The sequence below is a fragment of the Ornithorhynchus anatinus genome, chromosome 18, assembly GCF_004115215.2.
Source record: "Ornithorhynchus anatinus isolate Pmale09 chromosome 18, mOrnAna1.pri.v4, whole genome shotgun sequence".
Taxonomy (NCBI): Eukaryota; Metazoa; Chordata; class Mammalia; order Monotremata; family Ornithorhynchidae; genus Ornithorhynchus; species Ornithorhynchus anatinus.
This window is the reverse complement of record NC_041745.1, coordinates 14534612-14548256: the sequence shown is the minus strand read 5'-3', so window position 1 is coordinate 14548256 and position 13645 is coordinate 14534612. Positions and strand designations below refer to the sequence as shown.

General features: G+C 53.8%; 1 protein-coding gene across 1 annotated transcript; it reads left to right on the top strand.

Moving 5' to 3' along the window:
• The first annotated feature begins 6176 nt into the window (after positions 1–6176).
• NAT8 (N-acetyltransferase 8 (putative)) lies at positions 6177–9707 on the top strand. The gene is made up of 2 exons (XM_029046760.1): positions 6177–6188; positions 8783–9707. Exons 1-2 carry the CDS (start codon positions 6177–6179, stop codon positions 9476–9478), a joined length of 708 nt encoding a protein of 235 aa, XP_028902593.1. The 3' UTR covers positions 9479–9707.
• Positions 9708–13645: the final 3938 nt, after the last annotated feature.

The following is a 13645-nucleotide window of genomic DNA, read 5'->3' as shown; positions in this document are numbered from 1 at the left end:
GCCGAGAAAAGAGCCCGTCATTTCCTCCCCGTCCGATAGGCGTGTCCCACACCCCCAAGAACGCGCCGGGGAAAGGCTAGGCCCTGGGGGCTTCAGATGCGGGGTCCCCCCGGGGACCCGGGTCGCCGTCCTGTCGACCCAGGGACCTCGGTCCCGGCAGTCGAGGCGGGCACGGACGGGCCCAAGAGGATGCTCGAAACCCACCCGGCCCCTCGCTGGCGGCTCAGGGCCTTAGCTTTACCGTACTGTTTCCGCTACTGTGAGCTGATGGTGTCCCAGGAAAGAAACATCTTTATAATTATCATTTTTTTTAATGGTATTTGTTAAGCGCTTACCTGTGGGCCAGCCACCGTACGAAGCGCTGGCCTGGAAATAGTCCCTGTCCTACGTAGGGCTCCCAGCTTTAATCCCCATTTTTCAGACGAGGGAACCGAGGCCCAGAGAGGTGAAATGGCCTGCCCAAGGTCACACGGCAGACAAGCGGCGGAAGGGGGATGAGAACCCGGCTCCTTTTGGCGCCCGGGCTCTATCCAGTAGGGCACGCTGCTTCTCAGAACTTGGCAAATGGTAAGAGCTTAACAAATACCACGATTATTAATTATTACAAGTATTATTATTGTTATAATTACTACAAGGGACGTATAGGACGGTTTCCTCCACTTACTCTCAAAAAACCTAGTGGGTGGGAGAGATGGTATCTATTAAGCGCTTAGTATGTGTCAAGCACCGTTCTGAGCATTGGGGTAGACATAAGCTAATCGAGTTGGAATTGGACACAATCCCTGTCTCACGCAGGGCTCGCGGTCGCCATCCCCATTTTTTAGATGAAGTTAAGTAAAGAGAAGGAAGCAGACGGGTGGCAGAGCGGCGATTAGAACCCAGGTCCTTCCGACTCCGAGGCCTGCGCTCTATCCACCGGGCCACACTGCTTCTCAGTACTGGTTACACAGTAAGCACTTCCCAAAAACCACAATTCTGAGTCGTCATCGTTATCACGGGGGAAGTCTAAGACGGCTTGCCCTCTAAAAACTTAGCTCAGTAGGTGGGAGAGACGAGTAAACGAGGCGAAAAGTATGAAGACACAGTGTCCCGTCGAAGAAGGCGGGTGACCCTCGGCCCCGAACCTTTGAACCGGGAACCCGTGAGGGCGCTTTGTACACTCCCCTGGCCCTTCCAGGAGGCATCTTCTCACTGGGGCATGGAAGAGGAGGGGGAGAAGGAAGAGGAAGAGTAGGGGTGTGGGGACGGCGAGGAGGAGGACGACTGTTAAGCGTCTCCGTCTCCCGTGCGCAGAGAGGGCACCGTGCCGAGCACTGGGAGAGATGCACAGGCAAGACCTGGAGGGAACCTTAATCGTCATTATGGTACCTGTTAAGTGCCTGGTATGTGCCCAAGCTCTGTTCTGGGTGCTGGGGTGGATTCAAGTAAATCAGGTTGGACACACGGTCCCTGTCGCACGTGGGGCTCACGCTCTTAATCCCCATTTTCCAGATGAGGTCACTGAGGCGCAGAAGTGAAGCGACTTGCCCAAGGTCACACGGCAGACGAGTGGCAGAGCTGGGATTCCACTTCGGGTCCTCCAGACTCCCAGGCCTGTGCTCCATCCCCTAAGCCGTGCTGCCTCGCGTTTCCTCCCGCCTTCCCGTGTGCTCGTCCTCTGGACTGTGAGCGGCGAATGTGTCCGTGGCTGTATTGCCCTCTCCCAGGCGCTTAGTACGGTGCTTTGCACACAGTAAGCGCTCACGAAATACGATTGAATGATCGAACGAATGACATCTCTACTCGGATGTCCTGCCGACACCTCAAATTTAACTTGTCCAAAATAGACCGCCTCCACCTAAACGTTCCTTTTTCCCACTCTTCCGAATTCTTTCCTGTCACTGTAAACAACGCCACCACCCTCCCTGCCTCTCAAGCCTGTATCCTTGCCGTTATCCTCGGCTCATCCCTCCTTCAACCCGCGTGTTCTACCTCTCACCGCATCCTGGTGGTTTTTATCGTCGCGTTTCTAAAATCCACCCTCTCTTCTCCCGGCTCACCGCTACCCTACAGATCCAAGCCCTCCTCCAAACCCCGTTGGAACCCGAAGGGACGGGAGTTTGGCCGGATGTAGCGGATAGAGCCCGGGCCTCGGAGTCAGAGGGTCATGGGTTCTGATCCCGGCTCCGCCGCTTGTCTGCTGCGTGGCCTTGGCAAAGTCACTTGACTTCGCCGGACCTCATTTCCCCCACCTGAAAAATGGGGGTTAAGACTGTGAGCTCTATGCGGGTTAGGGCCTGTATCCAACCTGATTTGTTTGTTTCCCACCCAGTGCTTAGTGTAATGCCTGGCTCATAGTAAGCGCTTAACAAATACCGTAATAATAATCATCATTATTGTTCTTAACAGTAATGGGTTCATAATCCTGGACCACACCAGACACTGGTCTTATTCCAATATCCTCGGCTCTCCCACCTCGACCCCAGATCATCCCTTTCGCCTCCGGATGGGATCTCCAGGAGCGCGTTCTTTGTAGGCCGAACAAAAACGGTCGCAGGTCCAAGTTCAGAGATGACCCGGGAGGGAGATGGGGAAAAAGAGGGCTTAATTGGGGAAGGCCTCTTGGAGGAGACGTGTCCTTGGAAGTTGGGGAGAGTAGCGGTCCGGTGCAGATGGCGGGGGACGACGTTTCAGACCGGAGGGAGGATGTGGGAAGGGGGTCGACGGCGAGATAGACAAGGGGACTGAGGCACAGAGAAGGTAGGTGCCTCGCACAGGATCACGCCGCAGGCAGGTGGTAGAGCCAGGATTGGAACCCGGGCCCTCTGACTCATGGGCCCGAGTTCTTTCCACTAGTCCACGCTGCTGCTTATTCTGAGTCCTGTCTTCCTGTGGGAAGGGATTCCACGGATGAGGTAGTAATATAATAATAATAATGGGACTTGGTGAGCTCTCGCTAGGTACCGGGCACTGCTCTGAGCTCTGGGATAGATACAACTTCATCAGATTGGACACAGTCCCTGTCCCACATGGGGCTCCCAGTCTTAATCTCCATTTTCCAGATGCGATAACTGAGGCTCAGAGAATAATAATGTTGGTATTTGTTAAGCGCTTACTATGTGCAGAGCACTGTTCTAAGCGCTGGGGTAGATAGAGGGTAATCAGGTTGTCCCACGTGGGGCTCACAGTCCCCATTTTACAGATGAGGTAACTGAGGCACAGAGAAGTTAAGTGACTTGCCCGCAGTCACACAGCTGACAAGCGGCAGAGCCGGGAGTCGGACTCATGACCTCTGACTCCGAAGCCCAGGCTCAGTGAAGTGACTCGCCCAAGGTCACCCAGCTGTCGTGTGGCAGAGCCAGAATTGGAACCCAGGTCCTTCTGACAGGCAGGACCGTGCTCTATCCACTAAGGCAATATTTCGTTGGACTGACAGAACTCCTCTCGTGGCCTAGGCTATTTTCTGGAAGAGGGTAAGAAATTTGGTTAATGATAGTTGTGGTATCTATGGCATCTGTTAAACTGGGGTAGAGGGGAAATAATTAGGTCCCACGTGGGCCTCACAGTTCAAAACGGGTCTTGAATCCCCATTTTGCAGATGAGGGAACCGAGGTGCAGCCAAGTCAGGTGACCTGCCCAAGGTCACCCAGCGCACAGGTAGCGGGGCTGAGATTAGAACCCAAGTCCTGTGACTCCCAGACTTGTGCTGTGCTCACAGGAAGCCCTTAATAAATAGGATCATCGAGTTGGTCTTTCCACTGAGCCAAACCCCTCCCCCCACATGCTGGTTAAAAAGCAATCAAAGGTATTCATTGAACGCTCACTCTGTGCCGAGCATTGTACTAAGCCCTTGGGCGAGTACGATACAGTAGAATTAGCAAAGTCGTTCCCTTGAGCTTTCAGTCTGGAGTCTAAAAAAACAGGTTTTTGATGTTCCTATTTCCGCTTATTAGAACTTCAGTATTTTTGGCCTCATAAATGTGACGAGTGAGAGGCCGGGGAGAGAAATGAGAAAGTTTGCCGGCCGGAACTGGGATTTTGAGGGTTTTCTGCTGATTGGTTTTTTTCCCTTGCAGATAAAGCCTGCGAGTGGGGAGGACCTGAGTTCTAATCCTGATGCTGCCGTTTGTCTGTAATTTATTTATATTAATAATAATAATGTTGGTATTTGTTAAGCGCTTACTATGTGCAGAGCACTGTTCCAAGCGCTGGGGTAGATACGGGATAATCAGGTTGTCCCGCGTGCGGCTCACAGTTAATCCCCATTTTCCAGATGAGGTAACTGAGGCACAGCATGGCTCAGTGGAAAGAGCACGGGCTTCGGAGTCAGAGGTCATGGGTGCGAATCCCGGCTCGGCCACTTGTCAGCTGTGTGACTGTGGGCAAGTCACTTCTCTGTGCCTCAGTTCTCTCATCTGTGAAAATGGGGATGAAGACTGTGAGCCTCACGTGGGACCACCTGATGACCCTGTATCTCCCCCAGCGCTTAGAACAGTGCTCTGCACAGAGTAAGCGCTTAACAAATACCAACGTTATCATTATTATCATTGACTCGCCCACAGTCACACAGCTGACAAGCGGCAGAGCCGGGAGTCGAACCCATGACCTCTGACTCCGAAGCCCAGGCTCTTTCCACTGGGCCACGCTGCTTCCCATAATAATAATATTGGTATTTGTTAAGCGCTTACTATGTTGCACATAGAACACTGTTCTAAGCGCTGGGATAGATACAGGTAATTAGGTTGTCCCACTTGGGGCTCACAGTCTTCATCCCCATTTGACAGATGAGGTAATTGAGGCACAATGAAGTGACTTGCCCACAGTCACGCAGCAGACAAGTGGCAGAGCTGGGATTCGAAGCCATGACCTCAGACTCCCAGGCCCATGCTCTTTCCACTGAGCCACGCTGCTTCTCAATTTATTTATTACTGTCTGCCTCCCCCTCTAGGCTGTAAACTCCCTGTGGGTAGGGAATGTGTCCGTTGTATTGTTCTATTGTACTTTCCCAAGTGCTTCGTAATACAGTGTTCTGCGCATAGTAAGGGCTCAGTAAATGCGACCGACTGACTGTGGAGGAACCTGGGCAAGTCACCTCTCGTCTCTGGGCCTCAGGGACTGCATCTGTAAAATGGGGTTTAAGATTGAGCCCCATGGTGGATAGGGACTGTGTCTAACCTGATTAGTAATAATTACCTTGGATGTATCCCAGTGATAGGTGGTATTCATTAAGCTCTTCCTGTGTGCAGAGCGCTTGGGAGAGTACAGTATAACAAGTGCTTAACAAATAACATTAAAAAAAGTTTGGGTTGTTTTTTTTTTTTTAAACAAAAAGGAGGAGCCTATTCCAGTGCTGGGAAAATTCCTTTAAAAAAAAAACCACAGGTGACAAGGATTGTCTCTCTCTTGTTGCCGAATTGTACATTCCAAGCGCTTAATACAGTGCTGTGCACACAGTAAGCGCTCAATAAATACGATTGAATGAAAAAAAGGGAAAAGGATGCAGTACCAGTACCGGAATATCCAGGCTGATTAAAAAAAAAAATAAGCTTGGAAAAGCAGAAGGAGCCTGTATCGGTAAGGAAAAAATCCAGACCTGTCTAAAAAAAAAAAAATTAAAAAAAGAAAGGAGAAGGATGTTGTTTTGGTCCTGGGAAAATCCAGGCTGGTGGAAAACGAAAAGGATAAAAGGAGGAGAAGGAGCCTTTCCCAAGGCCGCGAAAATCCAGGCCGGTCCAAAAAAACCACTAGATAAAAAAGGAGGAGGAGTCCGTTCCAGTGCCGGGGAAATTGAGGCCGGTCCAAAAAAATTTATTTTCTTTAAAAGAGGAGGAGCCCGTTCCAGCGTTGGGGCGATGCAGGTCGCGGTTTTCCTGTCGCCCGCCCCCGCCTCCGCTCCTCCCCCTACCGGGTGGAGCAGGAGCAGGACCGGTCCGTCCCGTCCTGTCCCGTGCGGCCGATGGAGCTGCCCGCAGCCGGTGAGCGGAGACGGGCAGCCCCCCGTGCCCGGCATCGCGCCCCCGGAGACGCTTAGGCTCCTGGGGAGGCCCTGCCCCGGGCACCAGGGACAGAAGGAAGAGCAGGCGGAGGGGAGTTTTGCTCCCAGGAAGGAGTGGGGGCTCCTACTCTAATCATTACAGTAGTCGTGCAGGGAGCCGAAGGGGAGTTTCGCTCCCAGGACGGAGTTAGGGGCCCCTACGATGATCGTGATGGTACTTGTTCAGGGGGCCGAAGGGGAGTGATGCTCTCAGGCAGGCTTCGGAGGCTCCTACGATAATCATTAAGGTACTTGGGCAGGGGGCCGAAGGAGAGTTTCGCTCCCAGGAGAGAGTCGGGGGCTCCTACGATAATCACGACGGTGCTTGTGCAGGGGGCCGAAGGGGAGTTTTGCTCCCAGGAGAGAGTCGGGGGCTCCTGCAGTAATCATCAGGGTACTTGTTCAGCGCTTACTCTGGGTCGATCACTGTACTAATGATGATGACGGCATTTGTTAAGCACTTATTTTGTGCCGAACACTGTTCTGAGCACTGGGATGGTCACAAGGTCATCAGGTTGGCCCCCGCGGAGCTCACAGACTTCATCCTCATTTGACAGATGAGGTCAATGAGGCCCAGAGAGATGAAGCGACTCCCCCAAAGTCACCCAGGTGCCAAGGATTGGTCACTCTGTTGCCAAATTGTACATTCCAAGCGCTTAGTAGAGTGCTCTGCACACGGTAAGCGCTCGATGAATACGTCTGAATGAAAACGTGGCGGATCTGGATTAGAACCCATGACTTTTGACTCCCAGGCCCGGGCTCTTTCCACGAAGCCACGCTGCTTCTCTACTGTGCTAAGTGCTGGGGTAGATGCAAGCTAACCGGGTTGGATAGTTGGGGATGGTCCTCATCCCCATTTCAGAGGCGAGGAAACTGAGGCCCAGCGAAGTGAGGCGACTTGCCCAAAGTCACACGGCAGACAAGTGGCAGAGCTGGGATTAGCGGCCAGGTCCTTCTGACTTGAAGCGCTTACTATATGCCAGGCAGCGTTCCGAGCGCCGGGGTGGATACGAGGTAGCCAGGTCGCACACAGTCCCTGACCCACGTGGGGCTCACGGTCAGCGTCCCCATTTTACAGATGAGGGAACCGAGGCCCAGTGAAGTGACTTGCTCAAAGTCACACAGCAGACAGGTGGAGGAGCCGGGATTAGAACCCGGGACTTCTGAGTCCCAGGGCCGCCAACGTGTCCCTTGCCCCCAGCCTCTCCCCACCAATAACTGCGTCGATGCCCAATTCTTGCCCGGCTCCGTGTCCTCCAAGTTTGGGCATCCGCCTCCTTGCCCTCACTTATTAGTCGCGGCGACGGGAAGACCAAAAAGGAGGCCGAAGCCTCTCGGGGGAGGCTTTTAAATCAGGGGAAAAATCCTCACCTCCCTGAAATTCCTCCCTTTAGACTGTAAACTCACCGTGGGCGGGTCTGTTATATTGCTATCTTGCACCCTCCCAAGCGCTTAATACAGCGCTCTGCACACAGTAAGTGCTCAGTATCTTATTCCCCTCTAGACCGTAAGCTCCTTGTGTCCGCTAATTCTGTTGCATTGTGCTCTCCCGAATACTCAGTCCAGTGCTCTGCGACGTGTACTTTCCAAGCGCCTAATACAGTGCCCTGCACACGGTAAGCACTCAATCAACGATTGATCGAATGAATGTAGTAATCGCTCAATAGAGACGATTGATAATTGATGCGATGAATAATAAATGCGATTGGATAAGAGAGGCACTTTTTATTTCAATCGCTATTTAAGTGCTTACTACGTGCCAGGCACCATTCTGAGCACTGGGGCGATCAGGTTGATGATGATAGAAGCGGCACGGCTCAGTGGGAAGAGCCCGGGCTTGGGGGTCAGAGGCCATGGGTTCTAATCCCGGCTCCGCCGCTGGCCAGCTGTGTGACTTTGGGCAACTCACTTAACTGCTCTGTGCCTCGGTTCCCTCATGTGGAAAATGGGGATTAAAAACTGTGAGCCCCACGTGGGACAACCTGATCACCTTGTATCCCCCCAGCGCTTAGAACTAGTGCTTTGCACATAGTAAGCGCTTAACGAACACCACCATTACCACCATTATTATCAACAGAGAAGCAGCGCGGCTCAGTGGAAAGAGCCGGGCTTGGGAGTCAGAGGTCGTGGGTTCTAATCCCGGCCCCGCCACTTATCAGCTGTCTGACTTCGGGCCAGTCATTTAACTTCTCGGTGCCTCAGTTCCCTCATCTGGAAAATGGGGATTAAGACTGTGAGCCCCACGTGGGACAACCCGATTACCTTGTATCTACCCAGCGCTTAGAACAGTGCTGGGCCCATAGTAAGCGCTTAACAAATACCAAATTATTAACAGGGCACTGCTCTAAGCGCTGGGGTAGATAAAGGCTAAACAGGTTGGACACCGTCCCTATTCCTCTTGGTGTTCACACTCTCATTCCACCTTTTACAGATGGGGTAACTGAGGCCAAGAGCGGAATGACTTGCCCAAGGGCACCCAGCAGGCAAGAGGCGGACCTACTGTCCGCGTCAGAGCCAGAAGCTCAACTGCGTGGGTTGTCCCAAAAAGGACAGAGCCATACCCGGCAACGTTCCTTCATTCAATCATATTTACTGAGAGCTTACCGTGTGCAAAGCGCTGTACCGAGGACCTAGGAGGGCGCGGTAGAACGCTAAGCGGACACGTTCCCTGCCCACAAGGATAATGGGACCGGGAGGGACGGGACCCCACGTGACACGGCCGATGCCAGTCGGGGGAATGGGGTCTGATCTCCTGGGTGGCGGCTGTAGGAGACGCGCCCGGAACCCCCGTCATGGCCCACTACGGCATCCGACGGTTCCGGGAGGGCGACGGAGAGGCCGTGCGGGACCCGTTCTCCAGCGGAATGGCGGAGGCCGCCCCTGCCGCCTTCTGGTCCGTGGCCGCCCTGCCCCGGACCTGGCCGTTCCTCCCGGCGGTGTCCGGTCGCCCTGTTCGCGGCTACGGGCTCCATCCTCCTGGCCCTCGCGGCTCCGCCCGTCCTGCTGGCCGCCCTCCGGGAGTTCCTGAACAGACACTGGCGGGACTGCGTGGAGAAGGCCCTCCGCACCGACCTGAAGGACATCCGCCGGTCCTACCCGGAGGCGGAGGGCTGCGGCTTCTGGGTGGCGGAGTCGGCCGGACGCGTGGCGGGCCTGGTGGCCGCCCGGCCCGCGCCGGACCCGTCCGGGGGGAGGCGGATGCAGCTGCTCCGCATGTCCGTGGGCAAGGATCACCGGGGTCGGGGCATGGCCCAGGCCCCGGTCCGGACCGTGTTACGCTTTGCCCGGGATCGGGGCTGCGACGCCGTCGTCCTCAACACCAGCTGCGTGCAGTACCGGCCCCGGAGGCTCTACCGGAGCATGGGCTTCCGGAAGATGTCCGAGGAGATCATCCCGACCCTCGCCTGGAAGGTGATCGGCCTCTGCGGCTATAAGTACATCTGCCCCCTCCCCCCGTCTCCCTGAGTCCGTCGGATAAGACCCCTCCTCGGCAGACGCAGCAAGCGGCGGTGATAACGGGCGAAGAATGTGTCCTCTCACTCTTCTCTCGTCCTCTCCTAGGCGCATAGTCCGGCGCTCGGCACACCGACAGCACGCAATAAATACGATTGAACGGTGACAATAATTAGAATCCCGGCATTTGCGAAGCCCTCACTACGTGCCAGGCACGAAGCTCCAGGGTGGACACGAGCAGATCGGGTCGGACACGGTCGCCGACCCACATGGGGCTCGCGATCTCGTTGCCCGTTTTCCAGATGAGGTCTCTGAAGCCCAGAGGGATGAAGTGACCTGCCCGTGGTCACACAGCGGATAAGGGGCAGGGCCGGGATTAGAACCCACGACCTTCTGACTCCAGTAATCTGACCCTAGAATGAAGCCCCCTTCTCCCACCCACCTCCAGTGACCCTCCTTTGAGCACTTGGAAAACTCGGTCTTCCCCTGCACTTCTCTTCTAGACTGTGAGCTCGGTGTGGGCGGGGAATATGTCAGTTAAATTGTTCTGTCGTCCTCTCCCAAGCGCTTAGGGCGGCGCTCCGCACCTAGTAACAGTGCTTTGCACAGCTCAGTAAATGCAGTTGAATGAATAAATACGACCGATGGATCGATTGTCTCACCTGACCGGGCTTTGGTGATTCCCAGTCTCCGAGTCCCTCTCCGCTTCCCGGGATGGGGAAGGTTCTCCGGGCCGGAGGACCGGGTTAGCAGAGTGCGGTAACCTGGGCTTTTGCAAGTTCCGGGAATCTTTTCTGGCCCGGAAGCATTCATTCAATTCATTCAGTCGTATGTATTGAGCGCTGACTTTGTGCAGAGCACTGTACTAAATTCGTGGGAGTGTACATTACAATAAACAGACACGTTCCCTGCCCACGACGAGCTCACGGTCTGGGGCAGGGCCGGCGGGGGGAGGGGGCGGGGAGCAGACATTAATAAAAATCCGTAAATTACAGATATGGACATAAGTGCCATGGGGCTGGAAAGGGGGACGAGCTAACCACTCCTGCTTGAAGCCTCAGAAAGACGATTGAATTTTTTTCGCCGTACCAAGCGCTGGGTTAGATGCGAGGTTGTCAGTTTGGACACAGTCCCTGTCCCTCACGGGGCTCACAGTTTCCCCCGTTTTACAGATGAGGTAACTGAGGCCCAGAGAAGTGAAGTGACTTGTCCAAGGTCACCTAGCAGACAAGGGGAGGAGCCAGGATTTGACCAGGTCCTGCTGACTCCAAGGCCCGGGCTCTATCCGTTAAGTCGAATAAGTACGTTTGGTGAGGTATCATTCTCGCGTTCCCCACCCACCCTACGGCTAACCCAGCCTAAGGATTCACAGAAAGTCCATTCATTCAATCATATGTAGTGAAAGTGTGTACAAAGCACTGTACCTTGCGCTCAGGAGAGTCCGATACCAGTGCTTCGAGCAGTGCTTGGTATATAGTAAGCGCTTAACAAATATCATCATCATCAGCCACAAACATATTCCATGCCCACGACAAGCTCACAGTCTAGCGGGGGGAGACGAACGTTAATACATATAAGTAAATAAATCAGAGATATATACCCAAGGTGGTGTGGAGCTAGGAGGGGGGACGAACAGAAGGAGCAAGTCAGGGTGACACAGAAGGGAGTGGGATGAGAGGAGAGGGGGGCTTAGTCTGGGAAGGCCCCTTGGAGGAGATGGGCCTCGGATAGGGCTTCGAAGCGGGGGAGAGTCACCGTCTGTCGGATACGAGGAGGGAGGGCGTTCCAAGCCAGAGGCGGGTTATGGGCGAGAGAACGGCTGCGAGATAGACGAGATCGGGGCACAGGAAGGAGGTTGACATTAGAGGAGCGGAGTGTGCGGGCTGGGTTGGAGAAGGAGAGAAGCGAGGTGAGGTGGGAGCGGGCAAGCCACGTTTTAAAGCCGGGGTGAGCGGTTTCCGTTTGATGTGGAGATGGCCAGGACAAGGACATTCTTCTGTGTCTTAGAACGTGGTGTGGAGTGAGGGGGTGAATTTAATAGGTTCTCCCTCTGATTCTCAAAATCTTTCAGTCGGTTGTATTTACTGAGCACTTATTGTGTGCAGAGCCCTGTACTAAGTGCTTGGAAAGGACAATACAGCAATAGAGAGGGACAATCCCTACCCACAACGGGCTTACAAGTCTAGAGGGTGGGGGGACAGACCAAAAAACAAGGAATCAGGCATCAATATAAATAGAATTATATATTCTATTCTATTAGATACGTAAGTGCGGTGGGATGGGGGGGGGGTGGGGGGAGAGCAAAGGGGGCGAGTTGAGGTGAGGCGGAAGGGAGGGGGAGCTGAGGAAAAGGGAACTTAGTCTGGGAAGGCCTCATGGAGGAGGTGGGCCTTCAATAAGGTTTCGAAGGGAGGCAAGAGATTGGAGAAATTGTCCTCAGAATGAAGTGTGATCCAGGGCCCAAAGGAGTGCTAGAGATTGAACCAATAAAGAAATTGGGGTTCTTTTTTCCTAAAACAGCATGGGCCAGTGGAAAGAGCGTAGACCTGGCTATGAGAGGACCTGATCTCTGATCTGGGTTCCACCCCCGGTTTGATGGGTGACCTTAGTCAAGTCATTTAACGGCTCTGGGCCTCAGTTCCTTCATCTGCAAAATGGGGATTCAATACTTGTCCTCCTTCCTACTAAGTCCGTGAGCCTCATGTGGGAACTCAACAGGGCTAAATTCAGGGCTTGATGCATACGGTCACAGATCATTATCAATAATAATAAATGTCTTAAAGTACGACTTGGTCCCCGTACATAGCGAGGGAAGAGTGTCTTGACTCTTCCTTGCTTTGCTTCTTTTTTTTAAAACAGTATTTGTCTGTCATGCTCTTACTATGTACTAGGCCCCGTACTAAGCCCCGGGGTAGATAGAAGGTAATCATGTTGGACATAGTCTCTGTCCTCCGTGGGGCTCACAGTCTCAATCTCCATTTTACAGATGAGGGAACCGAGGCACAGAGAAGTGCAGCGACTTTCATTCATTCATTCAGTAGTATTTATTGAGCGCTTACTATGTGCAGGGCACTGTATTAAGCACTTGGAATGTCCAATTCGGCAACAGATAGAGACGATCCCTGCCCAATGACGGGGAGACAGACAGACAAAAACAATAGCAATAAATAGAATCAAGGGGATGTACATCTCATTAACAAAATAAATAGGGTAATAAAGATATATACAAATGAGCAAATGAGCACAGTGCTGAGGGGAAGGGAGAGGGGGAGGAGCAGAGGGAAGGGGGTAAGGAGGCTTAGCAGAGGGGAGGTGAAGGCGGGGGCAGAGAGGCAGCAGAGGGAGCAGAGGGAAAAAGGGAAGGTCAGTCTGGGAAGGCCTCCTGGAGGAGGTGAGCTCTCAGTAGGGCTTTGAAGAGGGGAAGAGAGTTTGGCGGAGGTGAGGAGGGAGGGCACTCCGGGACAGCGGGAGGACGTGGGCCAGGGGTCGACGGCGGGACGGCCGCGAACGGGGGACAGTGAGGAGGTGAGCGACAGAGGAGCGGAGCGTGCGGGTTGGGCAGTAGAAAGAGAGAAGGGAGGTGAGGTGGGGGCAAGGTGATGGAGAGCCTTGAAGTCTAGAGTGAGAAGTTTTTGTTTCATGCGGAGGTGGATAGGCAGCCACTGGAGATTTTTAAGAAGGGGAGTGACGTGCCCAGAGCCTTTCTGCAGGAAAGTGATCCGGGCAGCGGAATGAAGGATAGACTGGAGTGGGGAGAGGCAGGAGGAAGGGAGATCATTGAGAAGGCTGACACAATAATCCAGCCGGGATATTATGAGAGCATGAACCTGACTTGCCCAGGGTCACCTGAAAGACAAGTGGCAGAGCAGGGATTAGAACCCAGGTCCTACTGACTCCCAGGCCCGGATGCTATCCGTTAGGCCACGCACCCTTGTGGGTCTGTATAGTAAACTGTGTTATAGATGCCCCACATAAGATCGAAGTCCTTTATCCTGACCGGCACCCCGAATCCAGGGGTGGGCCTTGGTGGAGCGCAATATCAGGAAATGCCTGGTAAACAGCACACAGTCCTACTTTCTCCTTATCTCCGGAAGGCAACCGTGACCAAGATGAAATAACTCGCTGGTGGGGCCTTCGGTTTCCAGTCTTCTACCAGTCTCGGCTACGGGAGGGAGAGTC